This window comes from Cherax quadricarinatus, chromosome 58 (assembly GCF_038502225.1).
Source record: "Cherax quadricarinatus isolate ZL_2023a chromosome 58, ASM3850222v1, whole genome shotgun sequence".
NCBI lineage: Eukaryota > Metazoa > Arthropoda > Malacostraca > Decapoda > Parastacidae > Cherax > Cherax quadricarinatus.
The window spans coordinates 12,172,809-12,195,622 of NC_091349.1; the positions used below are offsets into that span (position 1 = coordinate 12,172,809).

Consider the following 22,814-nt stretch of genomic DNA (forward strand, 5'->3'; position numbering starts at 1 on the left):
TTCGTATGTCATCCAACACTTGTTGGTATATTCCCTCTTGATGTTCCCTTCTGTGCTGTCTTCCCACAGCCCTTCCTGTCTCTACTGTAAAAACTTCCTTAAATCTCCTGTTTAGCTCCTCACATACCTCCTGATCATTTCTTGTGAGTTCTTCCCCTTCTGTCCTTAATCTGATCACCTGGTCTTTGACTGTTGTCTTCCTCCTGATGTGGCTATACAACAGTTTCGGGTCAGTCTTGATTTTCGATGCTATGCCATTTTCATACTGTCGCTGGGCCTTCCTCCTTACCTGTGCGTACTCGTTCCTGGCTCTGCGACTGATCTCCCTATTTTCGTGTGTTCTCTGCCTTCTGTATTTTTTCCTTTCTCTATTGCACTTTGTTTTTGCCTCCTTACACCGTCGGGTAAACCAGGGGCCTCGTTCTGGTCTTCCCGTTGTTTCTGTTGCCCTTGGGAATAAACCTTTCCACTGCCTCCTTGCATTTTGTTGTTGCATATTCCATCACTTCGTTTACTGGCTTTCCTGCCAGTTCTCTGTCCCACGGGACCTCCCGCAGGAAGTTCCTCAACCCTATGTAGTCCCCTCTTTTATTGTCAGGCTTTTCCCATTCAACTCCTGTTACTCTCTCCACTTGCAGCTCTACTATATATTCAAAGCACAGAACCACGTGGTCGTGTGTGTGTTTGTGTGTGTGTGTGTGTATTCTTCTTTCAACAAACCGGCCGTATCCCACCGAGGCAGGGCGGCCCAAAAAGAAAAACAAAAGTTTCTCTTTTCAAATTTAGTAATTTATACAGGAGAAGGGGTTACTAGCCCCTTGCTCCCGGCATTTTAGTCGCCTCTTACAACACGCATGGCTTACGGAGGAAGAATTCTGTTCCACTTCCCCATAGAAATAAGAGGAAATACACAAGAACAAGAACTAGAAAGAAAATAGCAGAAAACCCAGAGGGGTGTGTATATATATGCTTGTACATGTATGTGTAGTGTGACCTAAGTGTAAGTAGAAGAAGCAAGACGTACCTGAAATCTTGCATGTTTATGAGAGACAAAAGACACCAGCAATCCTACCACCATGTAAAACAATTACAGGCTTTCGTTTTACACTCACTTGGCAGGACGGTAGTACCTCTCTGGGCGGTTGCTGTATACCAACCAACTACCTATAATAATTATTATTATTATCCTGTCGGACTACAAATGGAACCATCAATTGTCCTGCCAACAACACTTCTTACCCCTCTAGCATCGATACCATGCCTAACCCTTCTAGGGTAGGGTAGGTGCCTGAGCCCGAGCCTTTAGCTCATAAGACTGTCATTCCCATTTGCCCCCTTGGGGCGGGGATGGCAGACCAGAGAGGCCTAGCTTGTGGCTAGGCATGGGGACAGTTGGTCCCAAAGATGAGGAGGTACTTGTGCCTCCTCCCATGGGAGACTTAGGTCTCAGACACTCCCTAAAGAGGGAGCCAAGGCCGGGCCACCACTTGGAAAAGGCCCGGGCTGGGAGAATACCGGCTAATCTTTAATAATAATAATAATAATTACCCCTCTAGCTATCCTGCCAAAAAACATGTGACACCACCAGCAATATTACCACCACCAGTTGTTCTGCCAACACATGACGCCACATATGACACCAGCACCCCTGTGACCACCAGTTGACTTGCCAACACCACATGTGACACCTCCAGCTATCCTACCTGGAGGTCATTCCCAGGTCAATACACCCGCGGCCCAGTCCTTGACCAGGCCTCCCGGTGGATCAGGGCCTGATGAACCATGCTGTTGCTGCTGACTACAGACAATCCAATGTGCAAACTACAGCTCAGCTGATCGGCCACTGACATCATCACATGTGACACCTTCAGCTATCCTGCCAACACCACATGTAACACCATCAGCACCCCTCGTATAGCCACCAGTTTCCCTCCCAACACAACGCAATATGTGACATAGTGGTCCTACCAACACTATACGTGACATCACCAGATGCCCTGGCAACATATATAGCACTACTAACTGCTCTGCCAACGCCACTTGTGGCACCTCCAGTACTCCAGCTAACACCAGCTCCCTACCAACACCAATTGTGGCACCACCAGCATCCCAGCTAATTCAACATGTGACACCAGCTGACCTGCTAACATCACATGTGTCATCATCAGCATCCTTGGCACCATCAGATGCCCTGTCAACACATGTGGTACCATCAGCAATCCTGACACCACCAGCTGCCCTGCAAACACCACGTGTGGTTCGTACGTCAGTTTGCGTGCGGCCAGCAGTAAAAGCCTGGTTGATCAGACCCCGATCCACCACGAGGCCTGGTCTCAAACCGAGCCGCGGGGGCGATGACCCCCAAAACCCTCTCCAGGTAAACCAGGAAACCTGACACCACTAGCTGTCCTGCAAAAACTGCATGTTTCACCACCAGGAACCCTGACACCACCAGCTGCACTTCCCACACTACAGTGGCATCAGCAGCTGCCCTGCCAACACACCACCAACAGCAACTGTAACACCACCATCTACCCAGTCAACACTACTTGTGGGACCACCAGCAATCCAGACCGCACCAGTTGACTTACCAATAAAGATACACAATATTACTGTTAAGTTTTCTGATGGACCACTGTGCCTGTCTCCACGTTTCAAGGAATATCCCACCTTGAAATAACTGTTGTTATAATAATTCTCTCTTCAGAGTGTTGAAACAAAAAGAGTCATTAGAAATGACAAAATATTAATTGGAAGAAATTCATGGCGAGTAATGAAATTGTGGATGTAGTGTTTTGTACAACTCTGCCTGTTTCTAGCACTAAAACTTGAAAAATATCTATTGTCATTAAACAATGTTGTATATAGTCTTAGAAACTGAAAAAAAAGGAAAATAATAATAATTTGGATTAGAAAAATCAGAAAAACAATACTGTTTTGCCACATTTTCATCAATGTTACTGACAATGGATCAATTTTCGCCAACGTTAACCCTCCACAAAAAGTAAGAAAACATTATGTATATATCTTTCAAAACTTTGCAACGGTGTCGGCAGCTTTTATTTTTCTGCCATGATTTATTAATGGATCCTGATTAGATGGATTGTGGATTTTACTAACAAAATTTGTTGACAGACAACTTTCAGAAACAGGACAACGTTTGTTAGATCAGTATTCTACATTACTACTGCTAAAAATTCTCCACTTTATGTCATTATTAATGAAAATTTGCATTGTACATTATTACCACTGAAAATTCCGCGTTGTATGTTATTACTGAAAATTCTGCAGAGTATGTTATTTTACTGAAAATTCTATGATGTACACCATTATTAGTGAAAATCCTGCATTTAGTGGACAAAATCCGTTAAATCCAGAATTGTTTGTTATTAGTACGATAATGGAAAAATAAATTTATCTTTCGGATTCAATAGACAATCGGCTTTAATGGACACCATCATCCTATTACTGTTATAGAGGGGTCACTTTTAGGATTTTTTCAGTTGAGACAACAGTCGACATTACAAACTATTATGAAGTCAATAACTCTTTTTGCAGATCCCTTTGAAAAACAGGTTGACAACCATTGCAATAAGTACGCAAGTTTATTTAGATACAGGTACTCATAAATACAGCTACACATTATCATACATAACAAAAGTGTAAATTACCTAGGATAACCCAAAAAAGTCAGTGACTTCATTTCAAAAGCCCGAATTTTAAATATATTTGTCTCGATCCACACAACTTCAACACATGATGAGATACTGTATACAGAGATTTATCTGCCTCACGCCACACCCATTTTATCCCCGACGTCTACTGAGACATATACTGTATTATCACAATAATGTCGACTCACATTTTCAGGGTAAAGAGTGCAAATATTTGAATTTGTTAACCTCATTAAGGACCTCTATGGAAATAAGTCACTGTCTGACTTTTTTGGGTTATCGTAGGTAATCTACACATAAGCTGCTATGCATGATAATTTATATAACTATTTATGTGTACCTGTACCTGAATAGAAATGGGTACTGGGTGTTAGTCAACTGGTGTGGGTCGCATTGTGGGACAAAACTGACCTAATTTGTCCGAAATGCTGTGCATAACAAGGGGCTTTCTATATAGTAGTATGTCACTGATGTCAGCTAGGTCTGTATACCTTGTATATGTACTTGTAGAAATTATATTATTATTATTATTATTATTATTATTATTATTATTATTATAACAGTTTTACCACTGATTTCAACTTTACACTCAAAATGCAATAAAGCATGAGGAGAGGAGAGGAGAGGAGAGGAGAGGAAAGGAAAGGAAAGGAAATGAGAAGAGGAAAGAAAAGGAGGGGAGAAGAGGAGGAAGAAAAGAAAAGAGGAAAGAAGAATAAAAAGAAGAGGAAGAGTAATATTTATTATTTTCTACGTGGTGTGAGGCTCCACGTTGTGAAAGCGGTACTTCACGCAGTTTTGTACACATCAAAATGTTAAAACACTCGGTACAGTAGCAGGTTCAGTTTGCGTAGCGTCATGAAATACAAGCTGACACATTAACCATGTACCTGAGGGAGACGTAGAAAGTTTATCTTGTGTAGACATCTTGGAGAAGGCAGCGAGCGCATCTGGAAAGGCTGGAGGTGTAGCTGGCGTGTTGGCCGGAGTACATAACTGTTGAAGTAAAGAAAATGGCAAGCCTTAATCTTTCGAAGCTTTAAGAAATAAAATACACATACGATATTATACAGCGCAACTGAAGACTGTCATTCAAGAACGGTGAAAATAAACTTAATTCCCAATTTTTTTTCACTTCCATATAAAAAAATCCGCATAGCTGAGTTCATTCTTATTATTATTAGGGAGCGTTAAACCCGTAGGGATTATACAGAGCTTGGGGGGAAGGCATTCAGGCTCAATTTAGGGAACTGGAGCACAGATCCAATTCCCTAGATCAAGAGCCCCTCACCAGCGCCAAGGAACCTCCCTTGAGGGGATGGATTAGATTTTGCCACCAAGTGGCTAGTTTACTGTGCACCCCATATCCTTCCTGTGGACGGTACCGAAAGAGCATATGGGATACACAAAAGGCCTAGGAACTAGGCCCCAAAGGGTTAACAGGACTACATATGGATTTATAGCTACATATCTATAGTTCACTTATCCGTTAAAAGCAAATTTATGAAATTTGCTTAGTATATCTGGTATCTTATTTTCGCTAATAAGATATCTTGACATGTCACATAGGTCATACTATCTCTGTATTCCTCAATAAGTGGACAATTAAGCACATAGTGTTCAAGAGAGTGACCATATGCCTGATCACATAATTTACATTTAGTTTGATCATCATCAGTGTGTCTCCCAAACTGCCAGTACGTACTTGTAACCAAGCCTAAGCCTGGCCACTACAACATCAGTCTGTTCACATTGCAAGTTGCTCCATAAATATACCTATCTATGTCCATGTTATAGTGGGTTATAGATCTACTCAGGCTTCTAACTGCATTCCTATAACAATCATTTTCATTATTTACTTCTCTCCTAATATTATTCCTAATGCTAGACACAGATATACCAAAGTTATATTCTACATTCTCCTTCTGGGTACTCTTCTTGGCTAACATATCAACTTTATCATGAAAGAGTAATCCAATGTGTGATGGGATTCATAGCAATTGTACATTAATTCCTTTGTCCCTGATTTTTGAGTATCTATACCTGGCTTCTCCAATGAGCATGTTCTTGGAGTCATTATATGAGTTAAGAGCATTCAGTGATGACATAGAATCAGTAATGATGATAGAGTCAGGCTCAGTGTCATTAGTTAGCTTTAGCGCCATTAGGATTGCAAACAGTTCAGTTTGCAATCTAGACGCCCAGTTGTTAATTCTTATATGTAGTTCAACAAGTTTATTATCGTTCTTAACTAGGAAGGTGGCAACAAGAGCAGATGCAGCCCTGCCAGAAGACTCCTGTTTAGATCCATCAGTGTATATAACTTGTGATAACTTATTACTACCAGCTAGGCGGAAAATTTCTAATTGAGCAGTTGCTTTAACAAGTTATTTAAGGAAGGGATTACTAGCAATGAGCTTCTTGGGAGGCACTTGCAGGTATGTGATATTAAATGACGGGTAATCCACGACCCAGGATTTGCCTCCCATGTGACAGTGTTGGACTGAGATAAGAGGGGATTTTACTATTTTTTTTATTGGTGGTACAGTGGTCAGTCACTGTTGCCCCTGGCTAGCCTTTACCCACACAATGTGACGACATAGGTTTTGTTTGCATGCTAAGAATTCATGCTTGACGTTTTACATTGCTTTTCGATACTAACAAGGCACACTTGAACAACAACGTTCACGGGAGTTAAATTCTTAGAATTTGTGAATGCTAATAACTTTTATGTATCTGTGTTAGTCAACTGCTGTGGATCGCTCCTGGGGAACGGGATCAAAAGACTCCAGTGGAAATAAGCCATAATGACTGGTCTTTATTTTCAATATTAGAATAAGAGGGTGGCAACAATGATGAGACAGGAAGGAGTAAAGTAGCACAGATAAGAAAAGTTAAGTGCCTTAACTTGTGGCTGAGTTTTAAAGAGATGTTTTTTGTCACAAAGAGGAGTGGTATTAACCGATTGATTTTCTTGGGTTATCCTGGATTGCCATCCCTGAGGGTCAATAATTCAACACCTTTTTTAATCTTCATAATGAATAATCCAGCACCTTTTTTAATCTCCATAACGGTCCTCAAGCTCTTCCCAGATTGCAACCTACAATAGCCAACTAAATACTAAGTAGCTATATAATGCAAGATAACAGGTACAGCAGGTGTTAAGGGACTTCACCAGATTTAATCCTGGTAGCCACTAGCCCTCTGATCAACCTTAGACGGATTTCAAGTTTTCCTGTTCCCTCAGCCTTGCTAGTCTTGGGTTAGGCTTGTCTGGTCAACCATGCTGTTGCTGCTGGCGACTTGCTGGCCCACACAATCATCACAGCCTTCTTGATCCGGCACTTGACAGAGGTATTTGTAGGGTTTTTTCTTGAAGATTTCTACACCTGTTCTGGCAGTGTTTTTTATATCCTCTGGTAAGATGTTCTATGACAACATTTACAGTTTCTTAAATACATTTTGTTGTTTCTCCCTCTCCTTTCCAATGATTATTAATTATTTATTCCTACGTCATGGGGAGGGAAGAACGGAGGAGGGAAAAGAGGGTGAGACGGAGAGACAGAAAGAGAGAGAGAGAGAGAGAGAGAGAGAGAGAGAGAGAGAGAGAGGGGGGGGGGGGGGAAGGCAAGAAAGAAAAAAACCAGTTGTGTGTGTGTGGGTGGGTGTGGCAACCCCGCGTGGCGGCGCCCGGCAGTCTGCTGTGGAACGTAAACAAACCCTGAACAGGCCACCACACTCCCATGTTGCTGCACATCAACACCACAACTCTCTCCTTCCTTCCTTCCTTCCTTCCTTCCTTCCTTCCTTCCTTCCTTCCTTCCTTCCTTCCTTTCCTTTCCTTCCCTCCCCCCCCCCTCCATACATACATAACTACCACTTTGTTGACTGGCGAAGCCGACATAACTAGATTTTAAACAACTCGCAGAACGGATGGCTTACGAACCCATTTGAAAAGAGCTTCGAAATAACTTTAGCCAGACCCTTACACAGCCATGCTGGTGGGAAATCCGCCTGTAAAAACCTGAACTGTGCTCATAGTGGTGGCCATGCTAACCTTCCTGGTGTATAGCAATACACCTAGGTCTGTTCTCCTCCCTGCGTTTGCACTGGTTTTCTTCAACAGGACATCCAGGAGGGTGGTGGTGGCCTTGGTAGCTCACGGTCTCCTGGCCCCTACCTAGCCAGAACTTGCTGACGATGCACGTTACTAAGAGGGAGGGAGGCAAAAGGACGTTTAGCTCCTGTAGTTGAATGAATATCATTAGATTGGCATGGTACAGTGATTGGAACACTGGTATGCTAGTTTTAAAAATGGCTCGCTTTGAGTGCCCTATCCGTTCTGCCAATTAGTCTCTTCACACAGTATAGAAATGAGTACATGACTTGTGGGGGTGGTAGTGGGTCGTGGCTCAAGAGGTAGCGCCTTCGGCTCACATGTGAAGAACCTGGATTCGATCCCATCGCAGTCAAGATACATCATAAACTACACCTGGAAAATCCTAAAGGGGCTGGTCCCAAATCTGCGCACAAACATCACTCCCTGCGATTATTATTATTATAATAATCATGGGGAGCGATAAACTCGTAGGGTTATACAGCGTATATGGGAGGATGGAAGGTATTCAGGCTCAATTCAGGGAACTAGAGCACAGATCCAATTCCCTAGATCAAGAGCCCCCTCATCAAAGTCAAGGAACCTCCCTTGAGGGGATCACTCATTACGAAAGTAAAAGACTCGGCACGCGGTGCAACATATTCCCAATAAAAAGCAGGAGTGCCATGAGCACACTAAAAGAAAACACAAGTGTATAGAGCCCAAGACTGTTCGACAGCCTTTCATCACATATATGGAGGATTATCAACAGACCCCTGGCTGTCTTCAAGAGGGAACTGGACAGGTACCTAGTCAGTGCCCAATTAGCCGGGCTGTGGTTCTTACGTTGGATGGTGTGCGGCCAGCAGTAACAGCCTGGTTAATCAGGCTCTCATCCACCGGGAGGCCTGGTCGAGGTCCAGACAGCGGGGACATTGATCCCCGGATTATTCTCTAGGTAGGCAGGTAAGTGGAGACACTGGGCAGGTTTCCTTACATCTGTTGTTTCTGTTCACCTAGCATTAAGTAGATATCTGGATGTTAGTCGACTGCTGTGGATAGCATCTTGGAGAAGAGGATCAAAGAACCCCAATAGAAATGAGCCTAACGTAGTCACACAATTGGGTTAGCCTAGTTTACTAACCCTCCTGGAGTTTACCTGGAGAGAGTTCCGGGGGTCAACGCCCCCCGCGGCCCGGTCTGTGACCAGGCCTCATGGTGGATCAGAGCCTGATCAACCAGGCTGTTACTGCTGGCTGCACGCAATCCAACGTACGAGCCACAGCCCGGCTGGTCAGGTACCGACTTTAGGCGCTTGTCCAGTGCCTGCTTGAAGACAGCCAGGGGTCTATTGGTAATCCCCCTTATGTATGCTGGGAGGCAGTTGAACAGTCTCAAGCCCCTAACACTTATTGTATTGTCTCTTAACGTGCTAGTGACACCCCTGCTTTTCATTGGGGGGATGTTGCATCGTCTGCCGAGTCTTTTGCTTTCGTTCTGAGTGATTTTCGCGTGCAAGTTCGGTACTAGTCCCTCTAGGATTTTCCAGATGTATATAATCACGTATCTCTCCCGCCTGCGTTCCAGGGAGTACAGATTCAGGAACTTCAAGTGCTCCCAGTAATTGAGGTGTTTTATCTCCGTTATGCGCGCCGTGAAGGTTCTCTCTACATATTCTGGGTCAGCAATTTCACCTGCCTTGAAAGGTTAATAATCTGAATAAAATTATCTTCATCTCAGAAACATTTCATCACACACACACACACACACACACACACACACACACACACACACACACACACACACACACGCACGCACGCACGCACGCACACACACACACACACACACACACGCACACACACACACGCACACGCACACACGCACACACACGTGCACACACACGCACACACACACACACACACACACACACACACACACACACACACACACACACGCTCCGGGGCCAGGAGCTATGAATCGACCCCTGCAACCACAACTAGGTGAGTACACACACACACACAGCATTACACTAAAGACCAGTGTCACTGACATACATAGTATGGAGTCATGGAGAAGCTTATCAGGAGAAGAGTGGTGGAGGACTTAGAAAGAAATGAGCTTATACAGGATAACAAATACGGTTTCACGGAAGGGAAATCCTGTCTCACAAACCGACTGAAGCATTACGACAAGGTGACAGAAGACAGGAGAGAGATGGGTGGGTAGACTGCAATTTTCTTGGACTGTGAGAAGGCTTTCGGCACAGTTCTGCATAAGAGATTAGTGCAAAAGCTAGTGATGGTACGTGACGAGGTGTCGGAGTGGGCGTATGTGACGAACGTCGGCTAGCTAGGGCCGGTGCTGTTTCTGGTATATGTGAATAAGACGGAAGGGATAGATTCAGAGGTATCCTTGTTTGCAGACGATGTAAAGCTAATGCGGAGAATTCAAGCGGATGAGGATCAGGTAGGACTACAAAGGGACCTGGATAGGCTGCAGGTCTTGTCCAACAACTGGCTCCTGGAGTTTAACCCCACCAAGTGCAAAGTAATGAAAACTGGGGAAGGTCAAAGAAGACCAGAGACGGAATACAGGCTAGGGGACCAAAGGCTGCAACCTCACTCAAGGAAAGGGATCTTGGGGTGAGTATCATACCGAGCACATCTCCTGAGGCGCACATCAACCAAATAACTGTTGCAGCATATGGGCGCCTGGCAAACCTAAGAAAAACGTTTCAACACCTGAGTAAGGAATCATTCACGACACTGTATACCGTGCACGTCAGGCCCATATTAGAGTATGCTGCAGCAGTATGGAACCCACACCTGGTCAAGCCCGTCAAGAAATTATAGAAAGTGCAAATGTTTGCAACAAGACTAGTCCTGGAGGTAAGGGGTATGTCCTACGAGGACATACCCCTTATCCCTTATCCCTCCTGTCCTTATCCCTCCTGTCCTCCAGTGTCCTGACGACACTGGAGGACAGGAGGGATAAGGGTGACATGATAATAACATATAAAATATTGAAAGGACTTGAGAAAGTGGATAGGGACAGAATGTTTCAGAGATGGGACACAGCAACAAGGGTCACAACTGGAAGTTGAAAACTCAGATGAGTTACAGGGATGTTAGGAAGTATTTCTTCAGTCACAGAGTTGTCAGGAAGTGGAACAGTGTGGAGAGTGATGTAGTGAAGGCAGGATCCATACACAGCTTTAAGAAGAAATACGATAAAGCTCATGGAGAAGGAAGAGAACTTAGTAGCGATCAGGGAAGAGGCAAGACCGGGAGCTGTGAATCGACCCCTGGAACCAAAATAGGTGAGTACACACACACACTAGGAAACCAAACTATCGAAGGAGCTACCAATTTTTTGAAAGTGCAATGATTAAGTATAATGAGAGGTACAGCAGTACAAGAGATGATGGACGTAATAGATATAAGGTGTTAAGAGGCACCGAGAAAAAACATAACAAAACAAAGAAATAAATTGGGGTTCAAGGTATGTATAACCAGAAATGCAGATAAGCCAAGGGGAGGCGCAAGAGGCCGTGGAAGACGCAGAACATTTAAAATAACACAAAATTGGGTAACATGAGAGCTGGGAACGGATGTGTAAGGGTTAACATAAAAACTTTAAATCACAAAATAAAATGGCTGAATAGGACCAAGTGATAAGGCTGAAGGAAGGGAAGAGGAGTTAATAAAGGGAGACAGACATAATGAGATGAGCAGAGCATTGAGGAAGGTGTCACACAAGACACCGGGGAGTTACCTGGAAGCACGAAGTCAAGGTAGAACAATGGTTGCTAGAAAACATCCACACAAAGGAAGAGGTGAAGTTACTAATAAAATCGATGAGGGAAGATAACTTTTCTCCATGGTTACTGAGAGAGCAGAAGCAGTGCGACTCAACACCAAGGGTCTTCAAGCAGTTGATCCAGACAGGAAAGCTGTCAGCTTACTAAAAAAAAGACTGAAATGATCCCCATGCACAAAAATGGTGGCAATAGGCAGTGAAGTATAGCTCAGTATCTTTAACATATTCATCAAGGGATTTTTCAGAAGCTTTTAAGGAAAAAGAGCACTAGAGCATCTGGAGTGGAAATTTCTTAAGCTTAAGGCAACTAGCATGGATCTAAGTATAGAAAATCTTGTGTAACGACCTTAATGAAGCTTCCTGACAATATGACAGGGGTAACTGAACTAACTCTTCCTAGATTGCAACAGAACCTTCATAAGAACATAAGAAAGAGAACTGCAGCAGGCCTACTGGCTCATGCTAGGCAGGTTCAAGCCAAATACTGGCCAAAGCTAACACAGAAGAAACTGGTTCAGAAATTAGAAGAACAAGCAGTAATATAAAGCAGTAGACCAGGAAATACCACACAAAGTAACATTTTAGCAGATCAACTTCATCTTATGGTTGCAACACTGTTTCCAGAAGGGGATGCAATCTTCCAGGACGATAATGTACCGATTCACGGAGCTAAAATCGTCTCTGAGTGGCACAAGGAACATTCTAGTGAGGTTGAGCATCTTATCTAGCCGCCCCAATCCCCAGATCTTAATATAATTGAAAATTTATAATGAATTTTAGAAAAACAAGTGAGGAGTCGATACCCTCCACCATCATCACTTAAGGAACTGGAGACTGTTTTAGCTGAAGAATGGACAAAAATACCCCTGGAATCTATTCAAACATTGTATGACTCAATTCCTCGTAGAATTCAAGCAGTAATTACTGCCAAAGGTGGTCCTACACCATATTAAAATAAATTTGTTTAAAATTTCAAGGTGTTTCCATTATTTTGTCCAACACCTGTATATATATGGTCAATAACAACACTGGCTAGCGCAGTGTTGTTATTGACCAATACCACTCGCTCCTGGTTACAAATATACATATATATATATATATATATATATATATATATATATATATATATATATATATATATATATATATATATATATATATATATATATATATATATATTAAAGGGTGAGTGGTGCACTTAGGAGTCTGTGGAGACAAAGAAGTTTGTCCTTGGAGGCAAAGAGGGGAATATATGAGAGTATAGTTTTACCAACACTCTTATATGGGTGTGAAGCATGGGTGATGAATGTTGCAGCGAGGAGAAGGCTGGAGGCAGTGGAGATGTCATGTCTGAGGCCAATGTGTGGTGTGAATATAATGCAGAGAATTCGTAGTTTGGAAGTTAGGAGGTGCGGGATTACCAAAACTGTTGTCCAGAGGGCTGAGGAATGGCTGTTGAGGTGGTTCGGACATGTAGAGAGAATGGAGCGAAACAGAATGACTTCAAGAGTGTATCAGTCTGTAGTGGAAGGAAGGCGGGGTAGGGGTCGGCCTAGGAAAGGTTGGAGGGAGGGGGTAAAGGAGGTTTTGTGTGCGAGGGGCTTGGACATCCAGCAGGCATGCGTGAGCTTGTTTGATAGGAGTGAATGGAGACAAATGGTTTTTAATACTTGACGTGCTGTTGGAGTGTGAGCAAAGTAACATTTATGAAGGGGTTCAGGGAAACCGGCAGGCCGGACTTGAGTCCTGGAGATGGGAAGTACAGTGCCTGCACTCTGAAGGAGGGGTGTTAATGTTGCAGTTTAAAAACTGTAGTGTAAAGCACCCTTCTGGCAAGACAGTGATGGAGTGAATGATGGTGAAAGTTTTTCTTTTTCGGGCCACCCTGCCTTGGTGGGAATCGGCCAGTGTGATAATAAAAAAAAATAAAATATATATATTAACAAGTCGGACGTCTCCCACCGAGGCAGGGTGACCCAAAAAGAAAGAAAATCCCCGAAAAGAAAATACTTTCATCATTCAACACTTTCACCTCACTCACACATAATCACTGTTTTTGCAGAGGTGCTCTGAATACAGCAGTTTGGAAGCTTATACGTATAAAGATACACAACATATCTCTCCAAACTGCCAATATCCCAAACCCCTCCTATAAAGTGCAGGCATTGTACTTCCCATTTCTAGGACTCAAGTCCGGCTATATAAAAATAACCAGTTTCCCTGAATCCCTTCACTAAATATTACCCTGCTCACACTCCAACAGCTCGTCAGGTCCAAAGTACCATTCGTCTCCATTCACTCCTATCTAACACACGCATGCTTGCTGAAAGTCCAAGCCCCTCGCCCACAAAACCTCCTTTACCCCCTCCCTCCAAACTTTTCAAGGACGACCCCTACCCCCTCCCCCTTCCTTCCCCTACAGATTCATAGGCTCTCCATGTCATTCTACTTTGATCCATTCTCTCTAAATGACCAAACCGCCTCAACAAACTCTCTTCAGCCCTCTGACTAATACTTTTATTAACTCCACACCTTCTCCTAATTTCCACACTCCGAATTTTCTGCATAATATTTACACCACACATTGCCCTTTTCCTGTAATAATTACTAAAACGAATAAGAATATATATATATATATATATATATATATATATATATATATATATATATATATATATATATATATATATATATATATATGTCGTGCCGAATAAGCAGAACTTGCGATCTTGGCTTAAATAGCAACGCTCATCTTGCCATATAGGACAAGTGAAAATTTGTGTATGTAATAATTTCGCCAAAATCATTCTGAACCTAACGAAAAAAAAAATATTTGATTGTGTCTGTTTAGTACTAAATTATTGTAAACGTATTTAAAATATATTTAGTTGGGTTAGGCTAAAATAAATTGTTCTTGTTATAATAAGTTTGGGTAAGTTTTCTAAGTTCCTTTTGGTGCAAAATTATAAATTTTTACATCAACATCAATGAAAAAAATATATCTTTAAACGTATAAGAGAAAATTTTAGAAAGGACTTAACTTTAAATGAGTTCTTGCTAATTGACCAGTTTTACGTATTCGGCACGACATATATATATATATATATATATATATATATATATATATATATATATATATATATATATATATATATATATATATATATATATATATATATATATATATAGATATGTTTAGTATTAAATTATTGTAAACAAATCTAAAATATATTTAGTTGGGTTAGGCTAAAATAAATTGTTCTTGATATAATAAGGTTAGGTAAGTTTTCTAAGATTCTTTTGGAGCAAAATAAAAATTTTTTACATTAACATTAATGAAAAAAATATATCTTTAAACGTATAAGAGAAAATTTTAGAAAGGACTTAATTTTAAATGAGTTCTTGCTAATTGATCAGTTTTAGATTTCCACCCCCTCCCCCCGTGGCTTGTCCTGCATAGTTAAGATCGCCCGTCTGCGATTGTTAGCATACACACACACACACACACACACACACACACACACACACACACACACACACACACACACACACACGCAGCACCAGTTTGGAACCCACACCTGGTCAAACACGTCAAGAAATTAGAGAAAGTGCAAAGGTTTGCAATAAGGCTAGTTCCAGGGCTAAGGGGAATGTCCTATGAAAAAAGGTTAAGGGAAATCGGCCTGACAACACTGGAGGACAGGAGGGTCAGGGGAGACATGATAACGACATACAAAATAATGCGTGGAATAGACAAGGTGGACAGAGACAGGATGTTCCAGAGATGGGACACAGAAACAAGGGGTCACAATTGGAAGCTGAAGATTCAGATGAGTCAAAGGGATGTTAGGAAGTATTTCTTCAGTCATAGAGTAGTTAGGAAGTGGAATAGTCTGGCAAGCAACATGGTGGAGGCAGGAACTATACATGGTTTTAAGACGAGGTATGAGAGGGAGAGAGAGGGAAAGAGGACTTAGTAGCGGTCGGTGAAGAGGCGGGGCCAGGAGCTGAGTCTCGACCCCTGCAACCACAATTAGGTGAGTACACACACACACACACACACACACACACACACACACACACACACACACACACACACACACACACACACACACACATATATATATATATATATATATATATATATATATATATATATATATATATATATATATATACGTATATATATATATCGTGCCGATAAGTAAAAACTTGCTATTTTGGATTAAACAACAACGTTCTTCGTACCGAATAAAGCAAGCGAAAATTTGTGATTGTAATAATTTCGCAAAAATCGTTCTGAACCTAATGAAAAAAAATATATATTTCACTGTGTTTGTTGATTATTAAATTATTGTAAACTTATCTAAAATATGTTTAGTTGGATTAGGCTAATTTAAATTGCGATTGTTATAATAAGGTTAGTTCAGAGGAACTGAGTCTTATTTGTGCCTGTTTGCTAACAAAGTTAGAATAATAAAAGGGATAATAACAAGAGGAGAATGATAAGCTTCAGGAAGATATTGGTAAACTGAAGAATGGTCCAACAAGTGGCTGCTGTGGTTCAATCCAAACAAATGCAAAGTGACGTGGAGTGGAGAAGGCAGGTGTAGACCAGACACGGAGTACAGCACGGGGGACGAAAATATCAGTGAGAGGAAAATAATCTATGGAAGTTTTTTTTTTATTTTTAATTTCTCATGAAACATCATCGGCGGTAAAAATAAACCACATAACTTCAGCAAGGGTCAACAATGGTAAACCTCAAAACAGCATTCAGTAATCCTTCACATTGTTTACATGACGTAACAGCCTGGTTGACCAGGCAATCAAGAGTGATCTGGCCACAGGCCAGGCCGCCAGTAGCAAAATTCGGAACAGGTCACAGGTATGCTAAGAGAGAGAACATGATGAAGTGCTTGCTGATGGTCCCCGGGGGTCATGGCCCCCGTGGCCAGGCCTTAGACCAGACCTCCACAATACTGGAGGACAATTAGCTACACACTCCATCACATAAGATGTTTTTCCTGTCATACTCCATCACACAGGATATATTTCCGTAGTAGTTAAATGTGTGAGTCTAAGCTGAGAGACGTGAGTGAGGCGATGAAGGAAGTGGTCAATCATCTCAGTGTTCAACAGCTACGGCAGCTTTAATTGAAGGGCACTTCAGTTCCCCGTTTTCTAATTACTTATTTTTCCCCTATAATCTACCTTGTCCATAATTACTATCGCATTTGTTTTGTCTGCTTTTGTAAGGTGAAGTCTATGATCTTTCCCTAATTCATGGTATAACTTAACAAATCTTTGAGAACAACGGTCCTCAATAAACATGATAATAAACATGATAATAAGAGAGAGGGAAACTCACGCCCCTCTTAAAGCCTTCCTTCCTTTACAGCTGCACTTAACACTGACATAGGCACTAACATTGTAAATGGGGGTATTATATACGGATTTAGTGGAAATAATTAGGACAACCTCATGCAGAGAGAAAAGACGTACCTGGAGGGTTAGTAACTCAGGATAACCCAACAAAGCCAAGCAGTGTGGCTTATTAGGTGCCCCCGAAGGAAGACCTACAAGAGTTTGCATGGATTTTTTTTTTCCTTCAACTATTCGATTTTATTTCGCTCATAACTCGAGAACGTCTCATCCAATCGCCTTCGAATTTTCAACACTTGTGTACAGTAACGAGGACAAAATTCTTGGGACGGCTGTCATGTTTACGTGCCCTATGACCAAAGCTGTTGGACTCATTCCCAGCATGTTGGAATGGCTGGGATAGCTTCCAAAATCCTCAGCGGTGTAGATTCCAACACTCAAAAGACGTCAAAATACACGACGACGGCGGGAGTGAAGTTCAAGCGTGTAGGCGTCGAGTTGACAATTTTGTGTGTAAAAAGGGAAGAATTTTTATTCCTGTTAAATCATGTTTAACAACTTGTCAGTGTGCCTCTTCTGCACGGCTTCAATATAGAATGGTTGATGCATCTTAGGGTCAGGATAGTATCTATTAAGTTTCCATTGAGTGCTGGCAAAAATTTATTGATGTAGCTCATGATGAATAAGTTAGTCTTGATGAATCTGAAGCTCGAAGACACATGTGCAACAGTTATGACTCTTTATTCCGAAATATTTCGCCCACACAGTAGGCTTCTTCAGTTGAATACAAAGGAGGCAGCAGAAGCAGTGGGGATGTAAAGACGATGTAATTAGTCCATCAGCCCTCAAAGACGAATAGTAAGTTTATTCAGGTATACATAAATATAGTTACATATATTATCATATATAGCAGCATATGTGTAGAGAACCTCGGATAACTCAAAAAAGTCAAAGTGACTTATTGCCATTGACTTACTGCATTTATATTTATTAGGTTTATGATTTAAAGAGGGCATAGTGTGTGGTTGTTTTGAGAGATCGCCTTTTGTTGAGTTATAACTAATTGAGGAGAGTACCCGCAGTGGATCCCAAGGCACAAATTATATAAGTGAGGTAAGGGTAGATGAGGGGAAGAACAAATTGTTAGGGGGCGCAGCTTGTGGAACAACGAATCTTGGAGACAATCCCTACCGTCTTAGTGCGTTGATATGTGTTGCATATCAAACCTAGGAATTTTCCCTCTTCTTTCTGTGCTCGTGGCTCAGCTGATAGTATCCTCAGCTTACACACTGATGGACCGGGGATCAATGTCAGCACAGGTGAAATGTTGGACATGTTTCCTTATACCTGCTGACCTTGTTTGCCTAGTAGTTAGCAGGTATCTGGATGTTAGTCAACTGCTGTGGGTAGCACCCTGGAGGAGATTAATGGACTCCAATGAAAATAAGTCACTAGGTAATCTACACATATGATGCTATGTAGGATCATTTATGTAACTGTATGTATATGCATCTGTACCTGAATAAACTTACTAGTTCCGCATGGCGTACTGACTTGATTAGGTTATCCTGGGTGGTTAACCCTCAGAGTTAAAAAAAAAAATCTTATCTAGTTGTAGACATGGACGTAAAGGTAAATGTAGCAGGATCCACCTGCCACCCACCGGTGCCCAAACTACTACCCAGCCAAGTATGTATTTCTAGTCGTTAAATATAACCGAGGAGCTACAGGGAGCATGTACGTACACACATGTGTTTGGTGTTCAACGTACCTTAAAAATACTCATTGACGCGCCTCTCCCGGTTTGGTTACACAAAGAAAACAGAAACTCCTCGTTTTCTGAATGGCGGGAGACGAGTTACTATGCTAAATTTGAGGCTACACTAGTAACTAAGTTAGATCTGAAACTTCACTGGTAGCTATGCTAGATCAGGAACTACACTGGTAGCTGTTAGATCTTGAGTTACACTGGTAACTAAGTTATAGATGAGGATGAGCGGGTAACTAGTACTTTACATCTGGGACTACATGGGTAACTATGTTAGACTCAAAATTAACTGGAGATAGTAGTAGTCGCGCGCACGCACGTGCGTGCATGTGTGTGTGTGTGTGTGTGTGTGTGTGTGTGTGTGTGTGTGTGTGTGTGTGTGTGTGTGTGTGTGTGTGTGTGTGTGTGTGTGTGTGTGAAAGAGAGAGAGAGAGAGACTGACATTTACATTATGATTACATTCCCAGGGACGTGCCTCACCCAGCAGCAGGAGCCAAACAGTGCCTGAGGAAGGCCAGGTACCATCTTTCATCCAAGCAAACTTGAGATGTGAAGAGGTCTCTCATGTCAAGTTAAAAATAACCAGCGTCCAATATATTTAGCCATGCGGTAAACCCGCATGGGTGGCCGATAAAACACCCGCATGAGGTACAATCACTGGACAGGACACTAGACACTGGCTGGCAGCGTCACCATCCACTCCTCACCATACTCTACACTGTAGCGAGACAGATATTTTTTTAACATGGATGCAAAACCTAACTGGGGAAAGCAAGTGAATGCTACACAACTTACATTTAGTCTTAAATTACAATTTAGAGCAAATATTATTAGAAATGTGGTAATTTATGTGTTTCTACAGAATATATAAACATTAAGAAGTATTTCATTAAGACACCTGCTGTCCATGTTCACCTGTCAGTAAAATAGGTACCTGGGTGTTAGTCGATTGGTGTAACTAGGCAAAGATTTCTGAAACAACTGTCATGTGCAGGTAACCATATGATCCATGCTGTAGAACTCATTCCGTGATTCCTGGAATGCCTTCAGGAACCTCCATAACTAGCAGCTGTTTAACTTCAAACGTTTAAAAAAGTTGGAGAATGAGATTCAAGTGTGTAGAAGAACATCCACCAATTTTAAGCGTAAAACAGCGTCAAGTTTTTATTTCCTTAAAATCACACTAAATATATTTGAAAAAATGAACACATGTGCAATATCTGGGTATCTTTATTGTAGACGTTTCGGCATCCAGTGGCTTTATCAATACAAATTCAAGGACATAACTGGAAGAAAGAAGAACTATATACAAAAGACGAGGTAATCAGTCCCTCAGCCTTGGAGTTGGTGTGAAGAGCACCGTAGTCGTGAAGATTCTGGAGCAAAGGCAAAAAGACTGGCGCTTATATTCTGGCATCAGGTGGCAACGTTTCGCTCTCCAGGAGCGAAACGTTGCCATAATAAAATGTCACATTAGTTGCACTTGTGTCATTTTACCTAACATAGTATACAGATACCCAGATGTTGCACACGTGTCTAATTTTTCATCTTGTTGGTATTATACACCATTCATGTACAAACATATTTGAGCCTACTTCTAGATGGCTTCAATATTTAATGACTGATGTATCTTACTGGCAGGATTGTACCCAGTGTGTACTGACAAAATTGTCAATAAATTAGTTGGAAAAAACAAACAAACTTGGAATCATGTACATCCTTGTGACAACTGGAGAATGCGTTTTGCGACCGACTTCGAATTTTCAGCCCTGGTGTTTTCCACAAAACAAAGACCGCGCTGTTAGTATGGTGGGCAAGTTACAATTGGCCAATAAGATTAAAAAGTGATATTGAATTCTATTCAATAACTAAAGACTGTCTCATATTGGCTTTAAAATATAAATACTGATGTATTCCATAAAAAGGATGACGCACTGTAGCTTTACACTGTTTAGCTGCAATTTTGAAATTTTAATGACATTGTCAAAAATCTCCAAATGCCTGGATTCAAAACAATAGGATTCAAACTTTCAGTGTTGATAGGCTTTATTAAAAGAAAGCTTGACTTTCACTTGAGTTACATAAAAGATGATTAAAACGCTGGTGCAACTTAATTGGAAGTATTTTTGTGGTGCCAATTTACCAGTTTACAGCCTTTTTATCAACTGCTTCTTAAAAAAAAACATAAAATCAAATATATTTAAAGGGACTGTAGCTAATTTTATATAAAACAGAACTGCCAAAAAACAATGAGAATATTGAAAGCTCGTTTCTTTACATCATTTTTAATTCTGATGAGTCGAGTGAAGCTTAAATACTGGACGAGGTGAGGCCAGAGCCGGCACGCTGGAAGCTACAGTCTCCCTCTCACGCTTATCTTTCTTCTACATGCTTTCGGTTATACCTTCAGAACGCTTTATCCGATCTGCTTCAAAGTTTCAACTTTGCTGAAGTAAACTTGAGAAAGTTTTGAAGAACAATTGGTAAGCTTAGCTGCCCTCTGCTTAATTTTATAAAGATCAATGCTGAAACTGGTTTCCATGGTATAGCTTTAGAGAGCGTCTTCTGGTTGGCTTCACAAGTTCAACTCTCGTGTATCATACTGACAGTAGAAGCTCTATATTATTAATGGAGTGTGTTAGTAAAATTTTGCAACTTTTAATCAAGAAAAGGCAATGTAATATTTTGCATCAAGTAACTGAATTATGCTTCAAAGAGGTGGAAGATACCTTCATGGTGATGACAGACTCTTAATCTGCGGGACTGGACTCATCATCCTCTTCGAATCTGCCTCCCATTCCGCAGCCGCTATATGATCCCTTTGGGTTTAGCGCTTATCCTGACTAATATAAAAAAAAATCTGAACAGCGTCAGTATTTACTGACTGATGCATCTTATGAAATGGATGAAACTTATTTTTTTAGGGTGTTAGAGAGTGTGTAGGTAAGTGTTGGAATACTGCTATGACGTGCACTAAGGCACAGGGTGTCCGGGTTATGCAATACCAGGATAATTTTCTCGAATCGTGCAGCAGACGAAATACATGTGAGGGCTCCGAGTGTTATGTCAGCTGACCTGTCTTTTAAAGACGGGGTGGATAATAATGACAGCTTTCAAACGGGAAATAATGTCAATGGTGATAATTTTCAAATCACTTCAAATCATTTGTGCTCTCTGGTGGAGAGCACCGTTCAGCTGGAACACATCATTTAAAAGGCCAGCGTAAACATTTATATATATATATATATATATATATATATATATATATATATATATATATATATATATATATATATATATATATACACACACGGACAAAGTATGTTTGGACAGTCGTTGAGTACGTGGCCCCAGCATGGAGCTCATACGTGGCCAGACACGTGAAGAAATTGGAAAAGGCCCCAAAGTCTTGCAACCAGGCTAATAGATACACACACACACACACACACACACACACACACACACACACACACACACACACACACACATATATATATATATATATATATATATATATATATATATATATATATATATATATATATATATATATATATATATATATATATATATCCATGCCGAATAGGTAAAACTGGTCAATTAGCAAGAACGCGTTTAAAATAAAATGCTTTCTAAAATTTTCTCTTGTACGTTTAAAGATATATTTTTTAATTTATGTTAATGTAAAAATTAATAATTTTTTACCAAAAGAACCTTAAAAAACTTACCTAACTTTATTATAACCAACGCAATTTAATTTAGCTTAATCCAGCTAAATATATTTTAGATAAGTTTACAATAATTTAATAATAAACAAACACAATGAAATATATTTTTTAGCCTGCCTTATTCGGCACGAAAATTTTTGCTATTTAAGCCAAAATCGCATGTCTTACCTATTCGCCATGACATTATATCACTGGTTTAAAAGCACCTCTTATTCTGGTATAAACCTTGGTAATAAATACCGACAAGTTGGTTTAGAAAGACACGTAAGCAAACACTATAACATATTTATTAGAAAACGTTTCGGTCCTGGGACCTTGATCACTTCTAACATACAGAGGTAGAA

At 41.0% G+C, this 22,814-nt stretch overlaps 1 protein-coding gene across 3 annotated transcripts in view; it reads right to left on the reverse strand.

Annotated features, from left to right (window-relative positions):
• Positions 1-22,814, reverse strand: part of LOC128698060 (UBA-like domain-containing protein 2-B) — a 190,356-nt gene that overhangs the window by 28,389 nt on the left and 139,153 nt on the right. For all 3 annotated transcript variants that reach the window (XM_053790136.1, XM_053790135.1, XM_053790137.2), the window contains one exon: positions 4,565-4,670. In XM_053790136.1, coding sequence (XP_053646111.1) covers positions 4,565-4,670 — 106 coding nt within the window. The remainder of the gene's footprint in view (positions 1-4,564; positions 4,671-22,814) is intronic.